General features: G+C 34.5%; 4 protein-coding genes across 7 annotated transcripts; 3 read left to right on the top strand and 1 right to left on the bottom strand.

Moving 5' to 3' along the window:
* Positions 1-2,064: 2,064 nt before the first annotated feature.
* Positions 2,065-8,106, top strand: LOC103487758 (uncharacterized). 3 transcript variants are annotated; one of them, XM_008446207.3, is made up of 9 exons: positions 2,065-2,228; positions 2,301-2,493; positions 2,931-3,224; positions 3,346-3,457; positions 3,730-3,850; positions 3,995-4,756; positions 5,164-6,665; positions 6,745-7,061; positions 7,280-8,106. In XM_008446207.3, exons 3-9 carry the CDS (start codon positions 3,023-3,025, stop codon positions 7,732-7,734), a joined length of 3,471 nt encoding a protein of 1,156 aa, XP_008444429.1. In that variant the 5' UTR covers positions 2,065-2,228; positions 2,301-2,493; positions 2,931-3,022; the 3' UTR covers positions 7,735-8,106. The 3 variants fall into 3 exon arrangements, with proteins under 3 accessions (XP_008444429.1, XP_008444430.1, XP_008444428.1); XM_008446208.3 differs by having other exon boundaries at positions 2,101-2,493; positions 7,283-8,106; XM_008446206.3 differs by having other exon boundaries at positions 2,102-2,493.
* Positions 8,107-10,678: 2,572 nt separating this feature from the next.
* Positions 10,679-13,782, top strand: LOC103487759 (uncharacterized). The gene is made up of 4 exons (XM_008446209.3): positions 10,679-11,043; positions 11,237-12,072; positions 12,413-12,494; positions 13,391-13,782. The coding sequence occupies exons 2-4, from the start codon at positions 11,333-11,335 to the stop codon at positions 13,601-13,603; spliced, it is 1,035 nt and encodes a 344-aa protein (XP_008444431.1). The 5' UTR covers positions 10,679-11,043; positions 11,237-11,332; the 3' UTR covers positions 13,604-13,782.
* Positions 13,783-14,920: 1,138 nt separating this feature from the next.
* LOC103487760 (cyclin-dependent kinase G-2) lies at positions 14,921-19,149 on the top strand. Of its 2 annotated transcripts, XM_008446211.3 has the most exons (6): positions 14,921-17,045; positions 17,585-17,720; positions 17,839-17,927; positions 18,110-18,221; positions 18,304-18,410; positions 18,721-19,149. In XM_008446211.3, the coding sequence occupies exons 1-6, from the start codon at positions 15,334-15,336 to the stop codon at positions 18,824-18,826; spliced, it is 2,262 nt and encodes a 753-aa protein (XP_008444433.2). In that variant the 5' UTR covers positions 14,921-15,333; the 3' UTR covers positions 18,827-19,149. The 2 variants fall into 2 exon arrangements, with proteins under 2 accessions (XP_008444433.2, XP_016900006.2); XM_017044517.2 differs by lacking the exons at positions 18,304-18,410; positions 18,721-19,149 and adding an exon at positions 18,020-18,033 and having other exon boundaries at positions 14,939-17,045.
* Positions 19,150-21,041: 1,892 nt separating this feature from the next.
* On the bottom strand, positions 21,042-23,739 carry LOC103487761 (uncharacterized). The gene is made up of 4 exons (XM_008446212.3): positions 22,818-23,739; positions 22,147-22,578; positions 21,671-21,977; positions 21,042-21,428 (listed from the first exon to the last, which is right to left on the bottom strand). The coding sequence occupies exons 1-4, from the start codon at positions 23,274-23,276 to the stop codon at positions 21,292-21,294; spliced, it is 1,335 nt and encodes a 444-aa protein (XP_008444434.1). The 5' UTR covers positions 23,277-23,739; the 3' UTR covers positions 21,042-21,291.
* Between the last annotated feature and the right edge of the window lie 1,733 nt (positions 23,740-25,472).

The raw sequence follows: 25,472 nt of genomic DNA, 5'->3' as shown, positions 1-25,472 counted from the left end.
TCACCACACCCTTCAAATCAAATTAAAGTTCGCTTAAACTATAAAATATAATAGTTAATATATTGATCGATTTTGTTCGCGTTAATCTCGTTGTTTATGTGGTTTTTTATTTATAATAACAATAACAATAACAATAGCTCAATGTTTTGTTAGATAACTAAACTGACACATTAATTTATCTCCAACCTTATTTTTGTTTGTTTTTTTCTTAATTTTATACACATCTTACAACTCTGTATTTGAAACAGGCATTTTAACATATAACTAAATGCAATATCTCAAATAAGCACAAACAATATGAGCACCATAAATCATTATTACATTAGAAGGTTTGCTATTGCAATTAAACACTACAGTTGTAGAATCTTCAGTATATAACTCGATTTTTAAATCTCTTAAAATTTAAAAACATCAATACTAGCCATTTAAAAACGTAAATCGTCGTATCGATGTCGAGTTGTTGTTTCAATGTGTAAAGTATGGATTCACCCATCATAATATTTACAAATACATTAGAGAAACACGTAATTTGTCTATAATAGACTACTACATGCATGACACAGATAACCACTAGTTTTAATTGTCGTAGATAAATTGTGTTATTTTACTGTTTTTGTAAATATTTTGGTTGGAAGTGGCCATAAAAGTAATCATAGAAAAATATTAAGATAGTTATTTTTTTTGCTTGAATAAATGAGATATTATATATTATAATTATAAAATACAATAATTGCACATGAAAAGCCATGAAAAAAACCTGTCATTTCATAAGGTTGCTGGATTAACGTATAGTTGTAAAGTTTAAAGAAAAATTAAAAAAAAGAAACTGAGAGAAAAGCAAGAGATGGATTGAAATTGAAGCCTTGTATTGTATTGCCATTTAAAAAGTGCAATGATGAACTATATTTTACTAAATCCCTACCGTTCACATTTTGTTTTTATTTCATACAATAAATAAATAAAAGGAACTCAAATTTATGTAAATTAGGGTATTTGTTGCTAAATTAACTCATTTTGTTGTAAACACGTTTATTTCTTTTTATTTGTAAACACTAAATTAACAAACACCCCAACTCTCAAATATTAGTTTTAATATCTATTTAATTCACTTATGCTTAATTAACATTATTAACCAAAAAATAAATATCTTTAAAATACACATTTTATATCAATATAAAATCATTAAAAAGTTTAAATGTGTGCTTTTTTTTTTTCTTCTCTTTTTTCTATTAACGTTAATTATATCATTATTTACGTAACAAGAAATATTATATAAATATATATCAGTAGTTTTTACTGTTTTTTTTTAAATAGAAAAAAAACAAACTATTTAAATTTGGTAAGAAAAAATAAATTAGTAAATATTTTACCAATTTTTCTATTTTCAACTGTCTTTATTAGTCTTTTATGCCATTTATTTGTAATTATTATTTTTCGATAATTATAATCACAAAACTTTACAAAAGCTAACAAATACACAGACAGTTAAGTTATGGTATGTTTGACTATTTTTAAGTCTTATTACGTTATTAGATCAATAATTGAGTATCTAATAAAAATTAGCAAAAAAGGAAAAATAATGAAAATACAAAGCTAATATATATATATATATATATATATATATATATATATATCTCGACAAAAAGAAATGTCGAATTATTTTGTTCACATTTAGGATTGAAACAATCAGTGAAGCGTTAATTTTGATGAGTAATATGTAAAAATCGAAAGTTCTACTATCATATAGATATCTCAAAACACAACATAACATTGAATTATTTACTTAATGAATGTTTTTATAGATTTTTTACATTTTAACAAAAAAAAAAAATCAACAATGTTATATATTTTTTTTCAAAATATAAATATAAAACATTATTGTTTAATTTGAACTTCACCACTCCCATAAGGCCATAACTCGTAAGGCCACAATTACAAAACTATATTATATAAAATATCTTTCAATGTCTTTAAATTATTATTATTATTATTGGCAGGCAGAGGGATATTGGGAATTTAGAAAGAGTGGCATTATCGTAAAAATGAAGAATTCAGGAAAAGAAAAAAACGAAAGAAGGAGAAAAAGAAAAAAAAAAAAAAAAGAAAGGAAAATGTGGGAGCAGCAAAAAGAGTAACTGAGAAAGCAAAAGGAAAATGAAAGCTTGCAGCTGAGGAAAGAAAGAAAGAAAGAAAGAAAGAAAGAAGCTAATCTAAACAAGATTACGGAGGTTAGTTACTCTCCAAAATTTTCACTCTCTACTCTCTTCCTTTCTCAGAGAATGCCGGAAAATCTGCTTTAGGTCTCCTTGATTCTTGCCCGATCTCTTCCTTCTCCGATCTGTATTGTTACCGACGCTGTAGATCCGGCCGTCAACAGTCCATATATCATCCAATTGCCTTTTCAGCTTCACATGGCTGAATTTTGAGATCTTAAACTCCCTCAGCTGTCTACTTCACTATCTTCATGCTCCTTCTTGACTTGGGAGAATTTCAGTAAGTTGTCCACTTCCAATTTCTATTTTAGACGATGAATTATTGCTTTTAATTCAAACTTCGTCTGGTTTTTTTGCTGGGTATGGAGGGTGGATTTTGAGTAGTTTTTTTATTTTTATTATTTATACTTTGTTGCGCCTTTTATTGAGACTAGGGTTTAAAGGTCGCATTACATTACATGGCAAGGATCTCAATTTGTTGGCTCATCAGTTCAACTGGCTTTACTATTATTATTATTATTTTTTATTTTTATCTCCACGTAATTTTTAGTTTATGCATTCGAGCATTCGTTCAGGGAGATTTGGTCTTAGTTTGACTTGGCCGGTTTGGGTGGAATTATGTTAATTACGTGTATTTAAAATGATGGGTATTCGTTGCTCGTTTTGGATGAAACGTATAATCGGCTAACAATACACATGTTTTCCTTGGGTGTACAGGAAATAGTGTATGTTTCTGATTTGGGTAATGGGTTGTTCATTTGAGCCATGTGGATAAGTTGAAGAAACAAGATTAGACTGTTGTTGAGTGGATGATAATGCCTCCTTCTCCAGCTCTGCGGAGCTCTCCTAGTAGAGAGTCCAGAGGCAGCAATCATAAGCGAGGCCAGAGCTTTGAGAGTGCTGTGCGCATAAGAGAGAAAGATGACGATCTTGCTTTGTTCAATGAAATGCAGACTCGAGAAAGAGAGGGTTTCCTGCTTCAGTCGGCAGAGGACTTAGAAGACTCATTTTGTAATTACGAGCTAACCTTATTTTATCATTTATGTATTTTCTGCCGCCAAATATAAAAGCCAGCCTGTTATTTTGGCTGCCAATCCTCCACTTTTCATAAACTATTCGATTGATTCTGCAGCTACAAAATTGAGGCACTTTTCAGATTTGAAGCTTGGTATCTCCATTCCTGTTCGTGGAGAGAATAGTGATTTGCTTAATAATGTAGAAACGGAGAAAAATGACTACGACTGGTTAGTGGCATTATTCCGTTTCTGGTGACTTACCGTTAACCCCATTGCTTGTTGTTAGGAATGCTTGCATGCTTGGTCCATGTAAATTCTTAATAGTTTATACCTATTTACTTATTTTGCCAAACTTGCTTTTAAGAATTTTTTGAAGGTTGAAATAAGTACTCATTTTAACGGTACTTCTGCTACTTATATATCATACTGTTGTTTGAAGCTGAACAATTTATTCCCCTTCACTATGTTCTCACAAAACATTCTATACTATCAATTTCAAGGTTGTTAACACCTCCCGACACCCCTCTTTTCCCTTCATTGGACGATGAGCCACCTTCAGTTGCTATTGCAAGCAGGGGCAGACCTCGCAGTCAACCCATTTCCATGTCGAGATCATCCACGGTATGTGTGATTAAACTGGTTTATATGGTGTAATAATTGTGCTGTGATCATGTTGAATATAGTGTTTAGTAGGTGTTTTTACAATCAAGCTATTTTACGTTCTGTAATTCTTTGCCGAAACACTGAAGAGTATTGTTTTCATAGATGGAAAAAAGTCACAGAAGCAGTACGAGTAGGGGTAGTCCGAGTCCTAATCGTTTAAGCCCATCTCCTAGGTCAGCAAACAGCGTGCCTCAATTACGGGGAAGGCAACTGTCGGCCCCACATTCCAGCCCAACTCCACGCCATGCTACACCATCCAGAAGATCAACTACCCCAACAAGACGATCTCCTCCTCCAAGTACGCCATCAACATCTGTGCCAAGGTCTTCCACCCCAACTCCCAGGAGGTTGAGCACAGGGTCCAGCGGAACTGCTGGAATATCCGGGGCAAGGGGAACTTCACCCATAAAGTCAGTCAGAGGAAATTCTGCCTCACCTAAAATAAGAGCATGGCAGACCAATATTCCTGGTTTCTCTTCTGATCCTCCCCCTAACCTCCGAACATCTTTGGATGACCGGCCAGCATCATATGTGAGAGGATCCTCACCAGCTTCCCGAAACAGTAGGGACCTTGCCCACAAATATGGTAGGCAGTCAATGTCTCCAACTGCTTCTAGGAGCATCAGCTCATCTCATAGTCATGATCGAGATCGGTATAGCTCTTACAGCAGAGGTTCTATAGCCTCATCTGGTGATGATGATTTAGACTCCTTGCAGTCAATTCCTATTAGCAGTTTAGACAATTCATTGTCAAAAGGAGGGATTTCATTTTCCAATAACAAAGCTCCGGCCTTCTCCAAAAAACCCAGAATAATTTCTAGTTCTGCTCCCAAGAGATCTCTTGATTCCACGATTCGGCATTTGGTATGATTTTGTGCTTTTAGTTTCTGAATGGTATTATTTCATATGCTTGGAATTCACATTTTGGTAGAAATAAGCTGTAAATTTGCTTTTGTTTTCTCATATTATCTTTTTACATTCAACCGATATACTCTTATTGGGACTGTTTTAATATTAATATTTGAACTTTGATATGGTAATCTTATCAACAGTTTGAGAAACTGGAAAAAATGAAAAAACTTTCAACTCTATAAACGTCTCAGTGTGACAATTTACAGCAAGTGCAGTGGATTGTTAGTCAAAGAAAGATTTGGAATTTTGAAGTAAATTAAAGTATATTTCAGTTTCAAGTTACATTTTTTCTCGTGCTTTTGTAGTTCACTGGAGTTCACATGTCATCTAATGGTACTAATGGACTTGTTTTTCTTCAGGATCGAAAAAGCCCAAATATGTTTAGGCCACTTTTATCAAGTGTACCAAGCACCACTTTTTACACGGGTAAGGCAAGTTCTGCACATCGTTCTCTGATTTCCAGGAACTCCTCGGTCACAACCAGCAGTAATGCAAGTTCTGATCATGGTACATGTATTGCACTTGATACTGAAGGGATTGACCACAATCAGGATGACATGGTCAATGAATGTGAGAAAATACCATATCATGACAGTCATGAAGAAATATTTGCTTTTGATAAGATTGATATTGTTGATGAAGATCCCATCCATGATATTAAATCACTTGATAGAGGTCCTGCACTTGGCTGTGTTCCGGTTGTCACTGGAGATAGCAGTTACGAAGCTGTTGTTCCAGATATAAGTTCCACCTCTGACTCTTCTCATGTCCAGGGGGCTGATTTTTCGGAGATTGTTTGCCTTGAAGATACAGTTGTATGTTCCAGATGTGGTTGCAGGTATCGTGTTACTGACACAGAGGAAAATGATACCAATCTTTGTTCAGAATGCAGCAGGGAAGAAAAATGTCTTAGTTTGGCCATCTCCGAAAATATGACTGCAGTCGCTGAAAGCTTATCAGGGTTGTCTTCAGTAAAATATGAAGATCAGCCATTCGATAAGGTGGAGTTGGTGGTGATTTCTCCAGATTCTGCTTTAGCCAATGATGTGGGTGAATCTAGGATTTCTATGTCTGTGGGCAATGTTGAGCAAGATCAAGAATCTTATCCTGAACAAGGCCCAAGTTACGTGGAAGAAAACTTCCCTGCAGAAACCCCAGTGGAGGAAAGTCAGCATAGCCTTATCAACCATTTGGAAATCGGCCAATCAGCTGTTAGTGGGAACCAGCTCGACACTGGGTCTGGATACCAGCAACCTCTTCAGCGTAACGACTATCAAAGTTTGAGATTTGATTCACCAGAAGGTGCAGGAATTTCTATATTGTTAAAGAGGTCAAGCAGCAGTAAGGGCCCTGTTGTCCAAGGAAGAACTTTTACTGCAAGTACCATATCTTACGATGATCTATCTTTTGCAAGGGATAGCATGAGCAGTTTGAGAAGCTCTATTGGACACAGCAGTTTTTCTGCATCATCATCAGCTGATTTTAGCTCAGCCAGACAGATTGAAGCACGAATACAACGACAGCTAAGTTTAAGTTCAAGGAAAGGGGATTTGGAGAACAAAAAAGGTGAAATTAGCGTGAAATCTCATTTCGCTGAGATAGCTTCCACCGGAGTACCAGCCAATGCCCATCCTATATCAGGCTTTGAAACTTGTAAGCAAGATGAAAATGTGGATTTTTATGTGGCCAATTTAGAGTGTTCTTCGTGCCAGGGAACTACTACATCTTCTCAGAAACCCGAACTAGCTTCTGAAAATGGGAAGTCAGATGACACCTCTTCAATTTCAGTAGCTGTTGTAGAGGAGGATAAATTTGAATACGACACGTGTAGGATACTGGACACTTGTACCTCATTGTCAAGGTATGCCGTCAGCATCATTTTGAAATTTTCTTGGGGACATGTTATCCAAAATGGTTAATTATGTTTTGCATGTGAACAGGGAGGACTCATCAGGTGGTAGGAGTGTCTCAGATAAGGACGCATCTGTTACAACTTCCGACTGTTCCAAATTGGAGGGACACAACATGCTTGGTGATGTGTTTGAAGATGAACGTTCAGAGCTTTCCACTCGTCCAATGATAACAATATCAGAAACAGAAGCCACGCGAATATCCGAGGTGGTAGCTTCAGGTTCACAGGATGATATATCAACAATATCAACGGTTCTTCTGGAAGAGGAATCTGTGGTTCCTAGCGGGCCCGATCAGGATCTAGCGCCTTCTATTATTAATACCGAAAAATCTGATGGCATCCTAGGTATGGAAGTTTCTTAGATGGTGAATTATATGCTATTCTTTCAGTTGTCTCTCCTTGCAGCTCTTTTAAGTTTCCAAATTTCTTTAATACTGCGATCTTGAATTTATTTGAGACCAATCCTGGTTTTTAATCATGTCCTCGTCTTAAATTACTTCTAAACTGCTTTTGATGAATTTTGAATCTGGCTCCTTTCCCTGATAAAACTTTATGTTTGGCAGAAGAATCGACAGTAATCGTTGATTATCAGGGCAAAACAAAGGTGGTAAGAAGCTTGACACTTGAAGAGGCAACAGATACAATACTTTTCTGTAGCTCCATTGTTCAGGATCTAGCCTACTCAGCTGCTACCATAGCAATCGAGAAGGAAAAAGAAAAAGAAAAGGAAAAGGAAAATGAGGTTACATTGGAAGCCTCACGACCGATGGTTACCATTTTGGGGAAATCTAACACTAACAGAAGTGATCTGCGCCATAGAACAGGGGGCAAACGGGTTATGAAATCACAAAAACCTAGACAACGCCGTGTCGAAATGAGTACAAAGCCCCCTATTGCTTATACTGAAAATGATGAGAACACCGACGAGTCCACCATTCGAAATGTAGACCTTCCTAATCAAGTGGACACCGCTAAACCTCCAAAGCTGGAATCGAAGTGCAACTGCAGTATAATGTGATTCTAACGAATAATGCCCTTGCTTGTCCATCCTTCCCATCTTCCTCAGACAGCGAAAGCTCACTACCACACATATTTAACCAAAACACCTCTTGTGCTCTGCGGGGGCTTGTCTGGGTAATAGTCACATGGTTTCAATCAAATCCAGTTTAATGTATAAGAAATGCCACGACATGTTGGTGACGTAAATGTAAAGTTTTTTTTCCCTTTTGTTTTTTGATTGCTATTTAGGGCTGATATTTACTCGAGAGGTCGTAGGGATTTCATTTCTTCACAGATAGTTTGCTCCAGTTGCCACATTCTTGTTGATTATTCTTATTTGATTCAAGTGCTCAGAAGCAGTGTTAAATATAAAGCCTCTCATTCATATTCATTTCCATATTGTAAAGTATTACTCCTATTCAAAAGTAACCTCTGATTTGGCTTGTTCTATTCATTCTCAATCTCATTTGGAGATATTAACTGATGTCACAAATAACACAATTCTTCTTATGCTAACATTTGTTTCTCTTCCTCTATGTCTCTTATGTTTTTCAGGTTTCAATTATTGACAGAAAATTTTGTACAATTGAGAGATATTTGACTCAGTCAAGCTGGTGCAGCAGTTCTGTCTGGTTGCTGATGCTGCTGCCCTGCTCCAACAGTTTGTAAAACTGGGTCAAGTATGTCTCATAATTTCACAATATCATTTATTAGTCATAACCTAATTGAAGTACAAACATCCAATGCGAGCCCATCTTCCCCATGTGGAAAAGGGAAACATTGAAAAAAAAAAAAAGAAAAGAAAAGAAAAGAAAAAGGCCATAACTCAAATACCCCACCTTCAATCTACTCTCAATTATCATTTTTGGCACTCAGACTGCCTAACTTGCTGGCCACTTTAAATTTTGAGAAAATTTAAATAGTAGTAGGTGGCGATTTTGGATTTCCCCTGATTATCAATAATACTAAGCGGATTAGTTTAGTTATTGCCGGTTTTGATAACTTTTTGGTGCTTATTTTCTCTCAATTTTCAGTTTTACATTTCTTAAATAAGCATTTGAATTGTTAGGTAAAATTTTATTGTGAAGTAAGGACATAGTTTCCAAAAACTAAACCGTCATCGGTCCTATATTTCTCGTGTTGGCTCACACAACTCTTCTGCTCCCCCACAACTACTTGTGGCCCGCTGGTAGTCCTTTTTAAGTTTCTTTGACAACATGTATAGGGAGAGGATTAAACCTTTGACAAATACCATCCCAATGCTCATTTTGGCTGAATTTTTGTAGTTGATTGGAATTGTTCAGTAATATGTAATTAAAACAGGTTTCATTTCTTGGATTGATCGGGTCAGTATGGCCATCTATTTATGATCGAAATAGACAAAATTTGATCAAACAGGTCTAGACAAGCTCATTCTCAGGCCTCAAGTTCAACCCATGTTTATTAGGCCCATGCCCCCTTGGATCATTTTTTGGAAAATACTGTTTTGGTTTGCTTGTTGTGTCATGTTTTGAAACACGTTTTCAATTACATCCAGTTTTTCTTGATTCTTGGGGATACTTTTTTTGTCTTTTTAAATATTTGTTGGTTTACCGATTTGATGTTTTCTTTAATTAAAAAAATTTACAAAGTTAATGTTAAAATTTAGTCTCGGTAAGAACTATGTATGAAGGTTTATTAGGAACTACGGAAATCCAATTCTAGTTATAAACTATAGACTAAATTATAACTTCTTTTTTTTTTTTCAAATCACGTTGATCTAAATTTAGAATTTAACTTGGTATTTGTTTATTTTTCAAAATAATGCACCAAGAATAAACCTCCCAAAAAAAAAAAGAAACTTGTTTATAATTTGTTGTATTGAATCCTATGGTAGTCTTTTCTTATAACATAAAAAGACAAAATTTAAAACTAAGTTTTATCACTTTCAAGAATTCTTTCATGGGAGTGGGATAGATTCTGACTACTTTGCACCCCATGTGAATTGCTCAGTGAAAAAAGTCCATCAATTCCCATGCAATTAATTTTCTTTTCGCTTTAAATACTATTTTTATCCCATATCTCGATTTTTGATATATTTTTAATTATCTTATTTTATCTATAGTATTTTTTTATTATAAAATTTATTAAATTTATTTTCATGTTTTATTTTTTATATTAAAATTATTTTTTATTATTTAATCAAATTTGGTCCTAATTAATTTTACCTAATTTTATTTACTAAAATATTATTTTAATAGATATATAACGTAATCGATTACTCGAATGCATGCTTTTCTAGATTAGCTCTTATACTCTCACTTAATGTTAAATTAGTCTTATGCTATTTTTATTGAATCTACTAAATAATAATAATAGTTTCATTCATGTATGTGTGTTTCTAAAACTTATATAAAACAGGCTTTCTCAAAAATTTTAAAATTCTAAAATATGCTAACATGCACATATTAAAGTTTCACAGCAAGTTTTTGAATCAAAGGTGTACATGGTTGCGAGTTTTTTAGACCAATTCCATATATTTGAAAATGGACTCAAATCCAACGTTTTAAAATATGAATTGGATTGAATTTTGATGTTATTTTTTGAGGGAGACACCTGCTAGCTATAATCTGATATTTCAAAATTAATATTAAAATACAAAAATTAATAATATGAGTGTGACACATATTCCGCTAGTCCCATTATAGATAAATACTACTTTATAAACACGGTAACTTTTAATTTTATTCTTATGTGATAATACTTTGGGTCAATACTATTTTTACCGTTAGGTTTTTTTGCTATGGATTTGTTTTAATAAAATAAAAATGGTAGCAATTTGTTCATAAACCATAGCAAAAGGACTAAAGTGGTATTTTAAACTAATTATGTTTTGAATATTCAGTTATTCTTTTGGAATTACTTGCCAAGTTGCCACATGTATGCTGCTTTGTCTCCATTCCCAACCATCTCCTCTATTTTTCTTGTTTTTTTTTAATTCCCTCCATAACAGATCTGCTGCAATTTCTCAGCTTTTCAATGCTTTAATTTTACCGTTCACCATAGATTTGAGCTCTATCATACCAAACCCATTACCCCCTTTTTTTATTCTCTCTTCAATGTTGTGAAGTTAATCTGATCATAGCCTTCCTTCCATCCCTTCTACTACTTCTACAAATCATTATATTTGTACCCACTTCCACTAATTTTGCCTGCTATTCTGAGCTTCCCTGCTATGGAAATTACACATTTCTTTACTCTTGTGTTAATTTCTAAATCTACATGCCTTTACTGCTTCAAATGGGTCCCTTATCTTCTTCAGTGACGTAAATTTTAGCATTCAGACATGGTGAGGTTCTACTTCTTGTCGGGTTTTATTGTTTTCATTTCCTCATTCGTCTTCTGAATGCGAAACGAAACTTTTTTTCTTTTTCTTCTTTTCTCAATTCTGTGGGCTTTCGGATGTCTCTTTTCGGTCTCTTTTATTTTTATATTTTCCAATGATACTGAAATCTAGATCTTTTTTTGGTTTGCATTTGAAGTTGGGGTCCAGTGTTTTCTAGTGATCTTTGAAGTATGCACGCCATCTGTTTGATAATATGTCTGTGAGAGTGTGAGAGAGGTTTGTTGTGATCAAAATGAGGGGGAGGGAGGAGAATGGGTATGACAACAATGGATCAAAGCATGAAAAGGCTATGGGTTTTGAGTTTCATAGAGGAAATGGAATTAATGGCGGTTTTCATCGACGGGTAGTCACTGCTAAATCAACTCCATCGAAGTGGGACGATGCACAGAAATGGATATTTGGGTTGCCAAGAGGAGGAGAAAAAGGGGAGTCTAAAGTCAAGCATAGAAACTCGAATGCTGATGACTTGCGGCTTATAGCTGCTGTGCCACAACAAGAGCATGAGTATTTGAGCAGTGGAGAAAAAAGGATCGAAGGAGAAGAAGAAAATGAAGGATTTGCTTCTGCTATGACTAGTCGCAGTGAAGCAGAAACAAAGAAGATGGAATGCGGTGAACCCATTTGGAGAGTCAATAAGCCATTGGAAAGCTGCAAGACGATGGTTAGATCTGTATGTGTGAGGGACATGGGAACAGATATGACTCCCATAGCGAGTCAGGAGCCTTCAAGGACGGCCACTCCAGTTAGAGCCACAACCCCTGTTCTTCAGAGTCCTATAACTTCTGGATCTTCCACTCCAGCAAGGCCTCACCATGAGATGCAAGTCATTGAAGATCGTCAAGCAGGTTTTGCTTCTACCGCCATGGTGGTGAAAAACCAGAGCCAGAGCTCTAATCAGACTCTACAGGCGGACTCTATGGAAACTAGAGCAATGGCTTGGGATGAAGCAGAACGAGCCAAGCATATGGCAAGGTAACCATTTGATCCCTTTTCATTACTTTTTAGTCCTTTGCCTTTCAAGTTCTGAACAGCGATCACTTTGGCCCGATTGATAACTTCTGTTTTATTTTGAAGTTCAAGAAACTAGTTGTAAGTTTTGAAAGCATCCCATTTTGTGGGTCTTTTTCGTCTTTTCATTAGCAAAAAGGAAAAAAAGGAGGATATCAGACTCATCCTTTCAGACTGGAAACCTGATGATTGAATGTCCTCTCCTTCTTTGCAATCCTTCTTTAGGATGCTGCATCTGGAGAACTTAAAATGCTAGATTTAACACTTGGATGTTCATGATATGCTGATTGTTCTGCATTACAAGGTATAAACGTGAAGAAGTGAGGATACAAGCATGGGAAACCAGCGAGAAGAGGAAAGCAGAGTCAAAAATGAGAAAAATCGAGGTACTTTCTTCTAAACTTGAATGTCTGGTTGAACTTTGATCCAAATCAGTTCTTCATTACAGTATAGTTTCTGTAGTTTGGCTAGATCTCCTAAATTGTGTCTGTCATTAGTTTTCTTCCACAGCACCTTTTCTTTTGATGCGTCAAAGAAAAAAATGGAAAGATTGGATTTGAAAGGGTGCTGTAGCTCACCTGTCTTATGTCTAGCTCGATTTCGAAAAACTCAGACGAATTTTCTCTGTTTTATATAGCTCAAATCGTAATACAATTGTTCCTAGCTTGTATATATTATATCAATATGTTAGCCTACCCAAGGTAAAAAAACAGTCAACGTTCTAATAACTAGAAACGTTTAGCGATAATTTCTAACCAACCCATTAAGACTATCAGATAATATTTAAAATTACGAGATTCAAATTAAGTAGGACTAAACTTTAACTAAAAAGACTCGAATAGCATTTTATCTACTCATCTTTTGTTGAGAATCCCTTCTCCGAGGGACTCACAATCTTTCTAAAATTAGATGAGTTATATACCTCTCATTACAAATTAATTTCAAGATGGAATCCATGTTATCAAATATAGTCTCAGTGATCATGAAGTGCCAACAAGTGTTTGATACTAGAACAAAAAAGTTGAGATTCGATCCAAAAATGGTGAACTTAAATATGCTCCATCTCATGCTCCATCTTTTGAGAGGCACGTTGAGAATCCACGTTAGAAAAATTAAGGGACCTCACAATTTTTATAAGATAGATAACGTATTTAATTGCCAATTGCTTTTGGGATGAAACCCTACGTTGTCTAATATATATATTTTTTTTGTAATTCATAAAATCCATAATAAACGAACAGTTTCGTGTATTTATTTATTTATTTTAACTATATATGAACAGAAAAAGGCAGAGAAAATGAAAGCTGGTGCACAAGAGATGATGGCGGATAAACTAGCAGCCACAAGAAGAATAGCTGAAGAGAAACGTGCAAATGCAGAGGCAAAACTAAATAAGAAATCTGTAAGAACTTCTGAAAAGGCTGATTATATTAGGAGGACTGGCCATTTGCCTTCTTCTTTCTCCTTCAAGTTGCCTTCTCTCTGCTGCTGGTAGATTCAATATTTCCCTCTTCAGGCACCTGCCCCTTTATTAAGCTTAATCAGCCTTTTTCCACCACCTTTTTAATGCCACTTCTTTTTCTCCATGAATATCTGTAAAATGCATTTTACCTCAGAATTGTTACAAAATATTGAAATTTTGAAGTGAAATATCATCTGTTCTGGTTTTTAGTTGCTTCTTGTGTTCTATTGTCTTCGTGCTGCTTTCTAGTATTATTCCATGGGGGGGCCAACTTTTGGAACTTGCTTTCAAAATTGTTGTCAAACAAATTAATTGGTTACTATTTATAACCAATTAATTTGAGAACATTAATACTCATATCCACATTATTTAATGTTTTTAATAGCTAGTTTGAGAATATTCTCTATATAAAATAAGTTGTGTCCAAATAATAGTAAGGATAATAATTATGTCGATATGAGTAGAGTTTGGGTTAGATTGGTATTACAAGTTCACATGTTGTTGCTGCTGTTTTGAAAAAAAAAACCTACTAAGGCTCAGATTAACCACTTTTGTCTTTATAGTCTAAAGTATATCTTTTTTCCGTGCAATAATTGAATTATTAGTTAAATTATAAAAACATAAACAAAGACTTTAGAAATACTCTTTTTTAGTTCTAAAAATTTGATTTGTTTTTCATAATATTGATAAAATGTAGGTAGCTAGGCAAGAATTTTAGAATAATTATAATGGACATCAATCCCGAGGTTAATACATTTACTCTACTCTTTAAAGAAATGGTAATATTGCAAGATTATTACCAACAACTATAAATCATACTTCAAGAATTGGATCTATATTATGTAATATCCATAAGTGAAATAATTACTAATATTTTATCCTTAATTGTTATATTTACAACTACCTTTTGTTTACCATCATTTTTGTTATTATAGTTATAATCGTTCGAATCAAGTTCATAAACTTTCTATTACTTTTTAATTTAATCTTTTAAAGTTTTTTTTAACTAAAATTTGATTAAATAAAAATAACAATAATTTTAGAAGGTAAGGTCATTTTGGTCTGTGACAGTGTTTTTATATTTCCAAAGATACAAAAATTCAAATGAAACAATAAAAATATGTTCGGTAGAATTATTTTCAAAAACCTTTTAACAAAGCAATCGAAAATATGATCTATTTTTAAGAAATACTAAATGTGATTTCCATTGTTTTTTAGTTTTGTTTTCGAAATTTAGAAAACACATAAAATACAACATTTATAACAATAAATATGGGAGAAATTCCGTTTTTACCCTTCATTCCAACACAAATACAAATTCCAAAAGGAAGAAAAAAAAGTGGCACATATAAAAGAGAGGAGCCTTACAATTTTTCGCCCTCTTTCCGCGTAGCGATCGCGTTGTCTTCGATTGAGTGAGGGATTTTCTTTCCCCTCCTGAAGAAACAGCGTTTCGCCCCCGTCTTTTATCGTCTTCAACCTCAACCCTCCATCGAAAACCCTTTCTCCGAGTCAGAGATCGGGTGTTTACACTGTTTGTATTTTCTCCCCTGTTCTTGTTTAGGTTTGTTTTTCCTATTAAGTTTTCTTTCGCCATATTTTCCGTCCGAGGAAGACGGAAGTTCTAGGTTTCAGTTCAGCTTTTCTGCAGAATTTCAATTTTGTAATTTCTTTTGAAGGGGTTGAGTCAAATTTTGAACTGAATTTTGACTTCTTAAGTTTGAATATTTATCAAGTGTGTTTGCGGTTTCGTCTGTGTTACTATGGCGGCTGGGCGACATGGAGGTTACCGTGAGAACGAGTTCAGGGACCGGGAGACTAATTTTCATGTGTCGAGGAGGTCGTTTGGGAGTGCTAGGCAAGAGTTTGAAAGAGTTAAGATAAGCAATGGTGATCATGGTGTTCGGCGGAGTCTAGCGCGGGACGTCAAAGACAAGTTTAGGGTTAGCCATGAAGATATGAAGGAGAACGCGGTTGTGAATGGTCATTATCATTCGTCTTCTACCAGGAGCAATTCAAGTAATAGTGATGGCGTTAGTCGTAGTGATTGTTGCCTGATTGAAAATAGGGTTGGAAGTATCATCGACAGGGAACCGGGTGAGTTATCCAGTGGGAGTGGATCTGATGATGCAATTGAATCTGGCTTTGGGGTCAGAGATAGAGAGGTTTCGAAAGTAATAAACAACGGGAAACTATCTTCCATGGAGAAGAAAAGAAAATTTTCGCCTATAGTTTGGGATAGGGACGACAACAAATTGAGCCATCCATCCCGTAATGGTACTGTCACAACGGTGATGGGTCTTCCCCGGCCCCAGAAGTTGACTCGCCAGTCTCCTAATATCATCTCAGACCGAGGTGAACATACATCTTCAGTCAGGAATAGTGATAACGATAATGTTGCATCTTCTTTAGCCTCTGGACTTGAAATGTCCGAGTCATTAGCCTCTCCTGTTTTGCCAAAGCATTTACACCATAATGTAGAAGTAGAATTGTTAGATAATGAAGATAATGGCCCAGCAAGGAATATCTCATTTTCACGATGGGCAGGTGGAAATACCTCGCCAGCTAATGAAGGCGAGATTTTAGATGAGAAAGAAATACTAAGAGAACAGAAGATCCCAATTACTGAAATTTGGGAAACTGAGCTACATCGCGAGACCCCGGGTGAATCATTTTCCGAGGCTGGGGACTGCGAAAGCAATGGTTTCAAGACAAAAGGAACTAGAGAGAGGTCGTCTGAATCTAATGAACAAGGTACCCACGGTAGATTTTTGAGAGTGAATGAGAATTCCGATAGTGGTGTGGAAAAGGGTGGCAGCATGGAGGTTGATGAAAGACATAATATTAGTGATGTTAGTTGTAGTCCATCGGATACTGAATCTGATGATGATAATGATATTTGCTCCCCGCAGGAGCCTCCAACAACCACTCAACGAAGTGTAAACATGCTTCAGGGATGTAGAAGTGTTGATGAGTTTGAGAGACTAAACAAGATCGACGAAGGCACCTATGGCATTGTGTATAGAGCTAGAGACAAGAAGACTGGGGAAATTGTGGCCTTGAAGAAGGTAAAAATGGAGAAGGAGAGGGAAGGGTTTCCGCTGACTGCTTTGAGAGAAATAAATATTCTTCTTTCATTCCATCACCCATCCATTGTTGATGTGAAGGAAGTTGTCGTGGGGAATAGTCTTGATAGCATCTTTATGGCCATGGAATACATGGAACACGATCTTAAAGGACTTATGGAGACCATGAAACATCCTTTTACTCAGAGTGAAGTAAAATGCCTAATGATTCAGCTATTGGAGGGTGTTAGGTATCTCCACAGTAACTGGGTGCTTCATAGAGATTTGAAGACGTCTAATTTGCTCTTGAACAACCAGGGTGAACTGAAGATTTGCGACTTTGGATTGGCTCGTCAGTACGGAAGCCCTTTGAAGCCATATACACATTTAGTTGTTACACTTTGGTACAGGTGACTGCTTCTTTCGTTCTGTCTCATTTCTCTTTTCATTCAAATAAATGTTAATGCAGAGGGGATAAAGATCTTGTCATAACTATCACTTTATGGTTTCAAAGCCTAAAGTTCTTTCACCCTTTCATACCATGTTTTTGAACATTTCTACTGATTCACTTTTTCCATGTATGTTGTAGGCAATTGTTATGTGTGCTTTTATAGTATAATGAACTCGGTGTCATTTTAGCTTAATTCGTTCTTCTTGCACTTCCAGTTTGTTCATCTTGCGAGTCATGTGATTTTCTGTTTGATGGGCTATTTAGCATTTTGTGAGTATTTGTGAGTTATGTGATTACAAGTGTCACCTTGGCGTCTAGTTTATGTTGTTATGGGACTGTCATCTGTTATCTCATATAGTTTTATTCATAATTGTATCTAGTTTTTGTTAAGACATTTGAGTAATTTGTAAGATTCATCTATGCATAACCATTTACTGTTTACATATAAGAATGTTTTGGGGCAAAGTATAACATTATTTTGGTCTCATTACATGGCAGGGCACCTGAACTACTGTTGGGAACAAGACAGTATTCAACCGCCATTGATATGTGGTCATTGGGTTGTATCATGGCCGAACTTTTATCCAAGGAACCTCTTTTTAATGGGAAAACTGAAGTTGAGCAACTAGATAAGGTAATATGTTGTACTGTGGTTTTTTCTATTGCTGGTATTTTATTAATAATTTAAACTCTTGTATTATAATAATGAGCTGCTTCTTTTTCTTCTTCTTCGTGTTGGTATGACTTGACAGATTTTTAGAACTCTAGGCACTCCAAATGAGACTATTTGGCCTGGATACTCCAAGCTACCTGGTGTTAGAGTCAACTTTGTCAAGCAGCAGTAAGTTTTAAGTGCTTATCTTCTTTTTTCTAAAAAAAAAAATTTAACTTTCAATATTCTAGATTTTTCTTATTTGTCCGCTATCTTACCAGGCTTCCAGCTTTGGGTGAGTCTGTTCTGACTAGCTGGCCTCCATGTTTCAGGTTTATTTTAATATTGACTTCTAGCCTTGTACCTTTCAGGTTCAATCAGCTTCGTAAGAAATTCCCTGCCACATCATTTACTGGATCTCCAGTCCTATCTGAATCTGGGTTCGATCTGTTGAGCAAACTTCTAGCGTATGATCCTCAAAAGGTAACTATCAGTTTATCAATTAATTCTAGTGAGTTCTATCCTATTTTCATTTGCTTATATGAATTTCACTATTTTTTTACAGAGAATATCAGCTGAAGAAGCTCTTGATCATGAGTGGTTCCGTGAAGTGCCTCTCCCAAAGTCCAAGGAGTTTATGCCTACCTTCCCTGCACAGCATGCTCAAGACAGGTAGCTAAATATTTCTTTATGGATTTCATGCCTGCTTATATTTGATTCATGTGCACAACAAGCAAAAATTGAAAAAACTGGTTGAACTAAGTCATTTTTTATCGTTTAAGAAAATATGTTACGTTCTGGTTTTATAGAATATAAAATATAAAATATTAAAGGCTAAATGACAATTTTGGTTTTTGTGGTTTGAAGAAAGTTAGAATTGAAGTGAACTTGTAAATAGTCCTTATTGTTTGGTATAGTCTTCATAAATAGTCTCCTTATTGATAAAATTCTCAATGATGTCCTCTGGCTGTCTTATGATTAGGAGAATGCGAAGAATATTAAGAAGTCCAGACCCCCTTGAAGAGCAACGTATAAAGGAATTGCAGCAGCAGGAGTTAGGAACTACTGGCCTCTTTGGTGAGAGATGAGCTGTCAAGTTATGGCTGAGGCTCTGTCTACCATTTATTATTTAGAATTGGTTTTTATGAAATTGGTGTGGGAGAGAGTTGAATTGAATAAGTGGAATATAGCACTGCTTTTCACCAGATAATTGGTGCTGGTTGGTCTTGGACCATGTCCTGGTAGTTAGTGAAAATATGTATATTGTGCTCTCAGGTGAACTTTGTTTTCAAGGCATCTGAAAATGAATGCATGTGTAGCACTTACGTCATTAGTTTTTAGCAATAGATGCTTTTGCTGTAAAATATTCATGTAGAAAATGGAAAATCATTGAATTTGAATTTGGCTTCAATGTTGAGTTATAATTGCAGTCAAACTTTACATTTAGACTACGAGAAACAACTGGGTGTAGGAGGATGATGCTTATCTTTCCTGTTGAACACTTTAGTTTGGCTTAATGTGGTCGTGTACGGCAGGTGTTGGATAATGGAACATGTATCAGGGACTCATTTACAATTCGAACAATATTTTGAAGCTGACCGCCATTCAACACCTAGACTGGATCTTCTTGCTAATTCGCCGATGGAGTGGTGTTACAGTGTCTTGTCGTTGCATCACTTTTTGCTCCAATTCTTTGATCAAAGAAGAACGGAAGTACATAAAACAAGGGTGCATGCACAGAAGAATCATTAACTATTTTTGAAACCCAATCACATTGATCTAGATTGATCTAGATAACATAAGCTTTCATTTCATTTTAGTATCTGAAATCAATCAGCTATAAAAAGAGTAATAATTAACAAGTTTCATTTTATAATCTGAAATCAATCAGCTATGAAAAGAATAACAATTGACAAGTTTATGGATCTTATCAAGACTGAAATCTTTTCATTTTTTAAGAACCGTTGTCCTCTTTTTTTAGTTTATCGTTCTTGGATTATATTTCAATTCTTATTTTGGTAACCAAATGTTCGTTTGGATTTCATGAGTTGCGATACTATACTAGATAACATATGCTTCATTTCAAAATGAATTGACCACAAGATAAGCAGTCCATGAAAAGATGACGATGTTCCTTGAGTTTTTTAAGGCAGTGAAATTTCCTAACATTTCTTTTCCACGAAAAAGCGTCTAAAGGATTAAACTCTTTGTTTCACCAACCAAACGAATAATCCCTCTTTCTATAATAATCTTCCTCTCTCCAAAAAAGACATATATTAGAATCCTGAAATTTGCCAAGAACACACGAAAACAAAGAACTAAAGCTGGTAAATGGTCCCGTATGTATCTTTTAGACGCTCTAGTTTATAATTTCTTTAAGTAGGTGAATCATGAATGTGTTGTCACATCGCTTGTGGTGACTATTAAATTTTCATCCTGTTGGAGTCTTGTGTTTGTTGGATAATCGCAGTACTTGTTTTTTCACGTAAAGTATTACCATCCAACATTTCTTATAAAAGTAGGTGGGCAGTTCAGATTTTAGATCTTAACACATGAGTTTTCATTCTCATTTCTCCATCTTTCATTGAAAAAGTGTATTTTTCTTCCACGTAATCTTTACCTTCACATTATTCACATTACTCAGCTTTTAAATTAATTTCAAGGTCACAACACATTGACAAGCATCGAGTTCCAAAATATTCTTTAGACTTTTACTTTATATAGTTTTTAACTTTTAAATCTATATAATAAATCCTAATATTTTTATTATTTATACATTTGTAGAGTTAATCAAACTTGATATCATTGGTTCTATCTTCCTGCCCAATATATTAATAATAATAATTTGGAAACCAGCCAACTATAAAGTTGTAGATTTGTTGATTACTCAGTTAGTTGTTAACATCAGTAGCTTTCATATGTTCTGACTTCTTGGTTGCATATTCATTGACATGGAAGCAAGTTCTTTATTCTGTCTCACTGCTGATTCATCCCTCAATCACCTTTTCACAGGTCAAAGCCCTTAGAGCTACTCCCAACGTATCGTGTTTGAAGATTCCTCGTCGAAAAAAATCCTCAGATTGTTAATTGGTTTAGAGATGTAAACATTGAGATCCTCTAGTTGTTAATAGTTGACTAAAGTGATAGACATTTACTGGGATTTATCACAAATATTTTCAACGATTTTATCATTTAATTCAATTTCTCTTACAAAAACTTAATATAATTTAGCAACGGTATTTCTACCTTATTTGATTGATCAAACGTGGAAGAAATTATGATAGGAAGACTTTTTTCAAGAAATGAGGAAATGAGAAGTTTATTTGAACAACATTGCTTTATACAAGAAGACTGTCAACTGCCCGGATCCAGAGGATATGAAAATAACCTCAACAATTTGGATCGACCACCGGCCAAAAAGAAAAAGAAAACATGACCAGGAACAAAATTTCTCAGGACAAAGATAATTTTACATGTATGAAATTTGGCTTTTGAAGGGTTTTACAAAAAAACCCGATTGTGCAGCCATTGAAATTTCTGATACTTCACATCTTCAGGTAAAAACTAAAGTCTTCCCAAGCACAAAGGTGACCAATGTGAGTTCAAGAAAAAATATAGTGTTCAGCAGAGCTCTGTTAACTGTCCACCCAAAAATGGTGATTCCACCAGGATTCATCTGCAAATACATCACTGCACCATACAGAGTAAGTTACAAAGTTCTACCGACAGCATTAAACACAAATAACAGCTTTGTAGTGCCATGTCGATTTTGAGCATTTGAAAATTTGAGTTACATTTTGAATGCACAAAAAAAGTTAAGCAATATTGATGTTCCTATAGAGTTTTGAAGATCCCATTGAGCAAAATATTGATTGAGTCAAGAAAATGTATACAACGCAAGTTGAATTCATGAAGATATCTGAGGTCCTTACCAAATGCTTCTCTTTTATGATAGGAGGACATATAAGAAGCTAGCTGTGTGGTTGTAGGCATTGTAACAATATCCAAAGACTCCAAATCACTTTCAGAGTAGGTGCAAGTCATTGATTTCAGTCTATCAGGAGAGTCCGAGTTCCCGTTACCATTTGGATATCGAGGCTGAGAAACTTCACCTGGACCACAAGTGACTAAAGCATGCCATCTACTAGCTACTGATGCAATTCCTTCAGCTCTGTGGGAAATCTTTGTTGCTCCATGCAAGCAAAGAATCACTCCAACCACTTGAACAATTGCAGAAACCTAAAAGTTAAGAAGAAAAAGCAAGGAAAATCAAGCTTTAGAGATCGAGATTTTGCTGACAAATAAACATGAAGCCTTGGATCTATAACGATGTCTCCAAGCCTTTAACTTATAAAACGATCGACATGTATCTAAGAAAATATAGATGCATAAAAATGGTTGAACTTACTGCAAAATCACCACCATTTAAGAGGGTAACCCTTGTAGTATATCTCGTCGTCTGGAATAGAGTCATAAATTGGGTGGCAGATACAACCAAGAAGTCGAGAAGAAGAAATATTCGGAATCTGTGGCTTATTTTGGACAAATGATAGCGTAGGAAAATATGATCCTCTATTAATACTAATACTTCAGACTCAGTTTGCAAGAGTTTCGCATAGTTATCAAAGTGGATAACTTGCAAATTACACATCAAATGAAACACAATGGCGGCTGATAAAGAGATCAAGGTCAGGTAAGTCCAGGATATGACCATAGCCAGTATGGTAGCAACTGATAGCCCCCACGATAAACGTTCCGCATATAGTATTCGAATTACCTCTCGAGCAGTCTTCAAAAGGAAACATGGTAATGCCCAGAAGATGAGCAACCGTATTGAACCCTGTGGAGAGATAGATAATCAAACCAAGATCTTTCTAATACCACAGTTCAAAGTTACATGACCAAGACATTAAAAGAAGTGAAAATGAGAACTTTTGAACTTTGAAACCCTCTGTCAAGACTCACATACCAAATCCATAGACATTCACAATCATAAATGAGAACAATAAATTTATATCATTAGATTTTCATGAAGCAACGATATCTAAGGTTTCTATTTAAGTATGAGTAGAAGCTCACCCGTATCTTCTTGACGTATTCTTTTCGAAACCTAGCCAAAGAGGTGATTTGTCTATCAACACTAAGGAACCTCGTTATGCCATATTTTCTGAGGTTGTGAGAAAGACAGAGCAAAGAAACAGCTGCAAGACAAGCATGAGAGGCAACTACATCAAGCTCAAAATCCTTAATCTGGTACTTCTCGTAGGCGGCGCAATCCGAAAGCTGCAGCACTACAACAGGCAGAACAACACCAACAAGAACAAAAACAGACCAAGACAAGACACAGCTGAAAACAGAGGATTGATGGAAGCCCAAAAGGCCAAGCAATGTGTCGAACAGTTTGAAGGCACTGTCCAAATGGGCTTCTTCGTCGTCTTCTTCCTTTGTCGGTTGTGAACTCTGATTGTGATTTGATTCAAGAAGTGGAATATGGGCTTGAGGGTCTTCGACATCTACTTGATCACGAAGCTCAGCCATTGAAGTTGAAGATCAAAGTTGTTTGAAACAACAGAAAACTTGGAACTTCTCTTCTTTGTTGGTTCAATGGGTTTTTTCAAATTAGGGGTTTCCATAAAAGATGGATCAAAGTCAATATATTATACAAAACATCGAAATCAGTTCCAATAAAATAAAAATGTCTCGAATCACAGACCCATTCAGGCAAATTATAAAAGAATTCAAAATTCGTACACAGTGGGAGACAATTACTACGAATATCTAGGGCCTTGAGTTTTAGACGCTGGCTATGAGTCATGGCAGATTTATCTTCGTTGGATCTTCCATTTTAACATAAAGATGAGACATTTCGTAAGCTTCGAACTTTTGCCTTTTTTGATTCTTTATATATCTCTTTATTCTTAAGGAAAATAAACTACAAAGCCTTACTTCACATCTCCGCAAAAGACATTTTAATTACATCTCATTATAATTTTCCCAAAAACAAACCAACATTCCATAATAATTTTCAATCCTTAGGTTCTAAATTTTAGATTTAAACTTTTCATTATGCAGTAACCAGTAACCGTTAGAGCAGAGAAATTTAAACTCCAAGATCTTTTTTCATACGTGTATAAATCTAATAAAATGAACCAAAATATAATACAATTTTAAAAATTCAACAATCTCATCATACATAGAATCTAAAGTTATTTTATGATTAATACTTCACAGGTTGCTTTGTTATGAAAATGGCATGAAATCATAATTTACAAAACTATATATATATATACAAAACTTCTAACCACAACTTGTGATTTATTTAATATTTTTAATTAAGAAATTATACCCAAAACTGAATGTTTTAGATATTTCTTATATTATTATTATTATTTAATATGTGATCGCATGCTTATATATATATATATATATATATATATATATATATATATATATATATATATATATATATATATATATATATATATATATATTAAACTATGGCATTTAAAATCAAACTTAAATGACCTAAACAAATATCTCTCAATTTAATCAAACTCAATTTAATAATAGGCCTAATTTGTCAATCATTAAATACCAACACGGCAGACTGAGGTTAATTAATCTGCAATTAATACAAGTAGGTTGTGGGTAGTGGTAGATTTTAATTAGTAGCTAAACTTTGGTTGAAAAATAAAATTAATTAATAAGATAATTAATTTTGGATTGTTTAACTAAACATAAGTTCAATGATCCATGGAACAACATAAATCATGAAATAATTTACCAAATACTCAAATAAACAAAAACATAGAGATGTTTGTAATAATAAGTTTTGGAAGATATTTATAGGCGGATGTATATATATTCTAATTCGGTCTTATTAAAATAATACAATTCACCTTCAAAGAGTTAACTCTAGAAAACGGCATAAATCTAGTCTAAAAGATCTTATGTTCAACATGAGTTCGAAAGACCTCTCTATGTATGAACAAGTCATGAAAAGACATTTACGTTGATACAAAAATATCATATTTAGATATACATTCTAAAACAATAACATCATTCGGTGTCATAAATACTTTTCTAAAGTAATAATATCATATGGTGTCGTAAAATTACTAAAAATGTTTGTAATGATTACTTATACTTAATTTTAAAATACGAAAACTAAAAGTAAAATAGTTACTAAACAATATCATAATATTTTAATATTTTAAATCATGTTTTTGATTCATATACCTTTCTATCTTGTTCTATTTTGGTCTCGATATTTTTAAAATATTTGTTTTAGTGCTAAACTTTTAAAAAGAGCATATTTTAATATTTGTCCTTAGCATCTAGTTAACTTTTTAACGGAATGATAATGTGGAATTCTATATGTAGATGACTAACTGCCAAATAAGATAGTTGTGAGCTGTGAGTTTTAATTTTTAATTAGAGATCAAATAATAAATTAATATTTTATTGAACTTCAAAATTTTAGTCGTCACCATTTTCTCAACTCAACACTAGATGCAATTTCATCTACATAAAAAGTTTTAGATGTAATATGATGAATATAGAGCTTTATCATCTAAATATTGAAGCTATATCATGATTTTGTTCATTTCATTAAAAAATCGAAATTATAATGACATGAATCAAATTAAACGAATATCAATTCTTAAAAAGTTGTGAAAACCTAAAGAAGTTTAGAATCCAAATAAGATTTTAAAGAGTAAAAAATACATCGTT

This window comes from Cucumis melo, chromosome 3 (genome assembly GCF_025177605.1).
Source record: "Cucumis melo cultivar AY chromosome 3, USDA_Cmelo_AY_1.0, whole genome shotgun sequence".
NCBI lineage: Eukaryota > Viridiplantae > Streptophyta > Magnoliopsida > Cucurbitales > Cucurbitaceae > Cucumis > Cucumis melo.
This window is presented reverse-complemented; position numbering and strand designations above follow the sequence as displayed.

What these genes read in the sequence shown, in the direction of transcription:
- LOC103487758 (XM_008446207.3), top strand. Translation starts at nt 3,023, where the DNA reads ATGATAATGCCTCCTTCTCCAGCTCTGCGGAGCTCTCCTAGTAGAGAG. An exon ending in GAGAAAAATGACTACGACTG is followed by an intron (nt 3,458 to 3,729) that starts GTTAGTGGCATT and finishes ATCAATTTCAAG; the next exon opens with GTTGTTAACACCTCCCGACA. An exon ending in CCATGTCGAGATCATCCACG is followed by an intron (nt 3,851 to 3,994) that starts GTATGTGTGATT and finishes TTGTTTTCATAG; the next exon opens with ATGGAAAAAAGTCACAGAAG.
- LOC103487761 (XM_008446212.3), bottom strand. Translation starts at nt 23,276, where the DNA reads ATGGCTGAGCTTCGTGATCAAGTAGATGTCGAAGACCCTCAAGCCCAT. An exon ending in TAAATGGTGGTGATTTTGCA is followed by an intron (nt 21,978 to 22,146) that starts GTAAGTTCAACC and finishes CTTAACTTTTAG; the next exon opens with GTTTCTGCAATTGTTCAAGT. An exon ending in TCATAAAAGAGAAGCATTTG is followed by an intron (nt 21,429 to 21,670) that starts GTAAGGACCTCA and finishes TGTATGGTGCAG; the next exon opens with TGATGTATTTGCAGATGAAT.
- LOC103487760 (XM_008446211.3), top strand. Translation starts at nt 15,334, where the DNA reads ATGGCGGCTGGGCGACATGGAGGTTACCGTGAGAACGAGTTCAGGGAC. An exon ending in AAGTTGAGCAACTAGATAAG is followed by an intron (nt 17,721 to 17,838) that starts GTAATATGTTGT and finishes ATGACTTGACAG; the next exon opens with ATTTTTAGAACTCTAGGCAC. An exon ending in TAGCGTATGATCCTCAAAAG is followed by an intron (nt 18,222 to 18,303) that starts GTAACTATCAGT and finishes ATTTTTTTACAG; the next exon opens with AGAATATCAGCTGAAGAAGC.
- LOC103487759 (XM_008446209.3), top strand. Translation starts at nt 11,333, where the DNA reads ATGAGGGGGAGGGAGGAGAATGGGTATGACAACAATGGATCAAAGCAT. An exon ending in CGAGCCAAGCATATGGCAAG is followed by an intron (nt 12,073 to 12,412) that starts GTAACCATTTGA and finishes CTGCATTACAAG; the next exon opens with GTATAAACGTGAAGAAGTGA. An exon ending in CAAAAATGAGAAAAATCGAG is followed by an intron (nt 12,495 to 13,390) that starts GTACTTTCTTCT and finishes ATATATGAACAG; the next exon opens with AAAAAGGCAGAGAAAATGAA.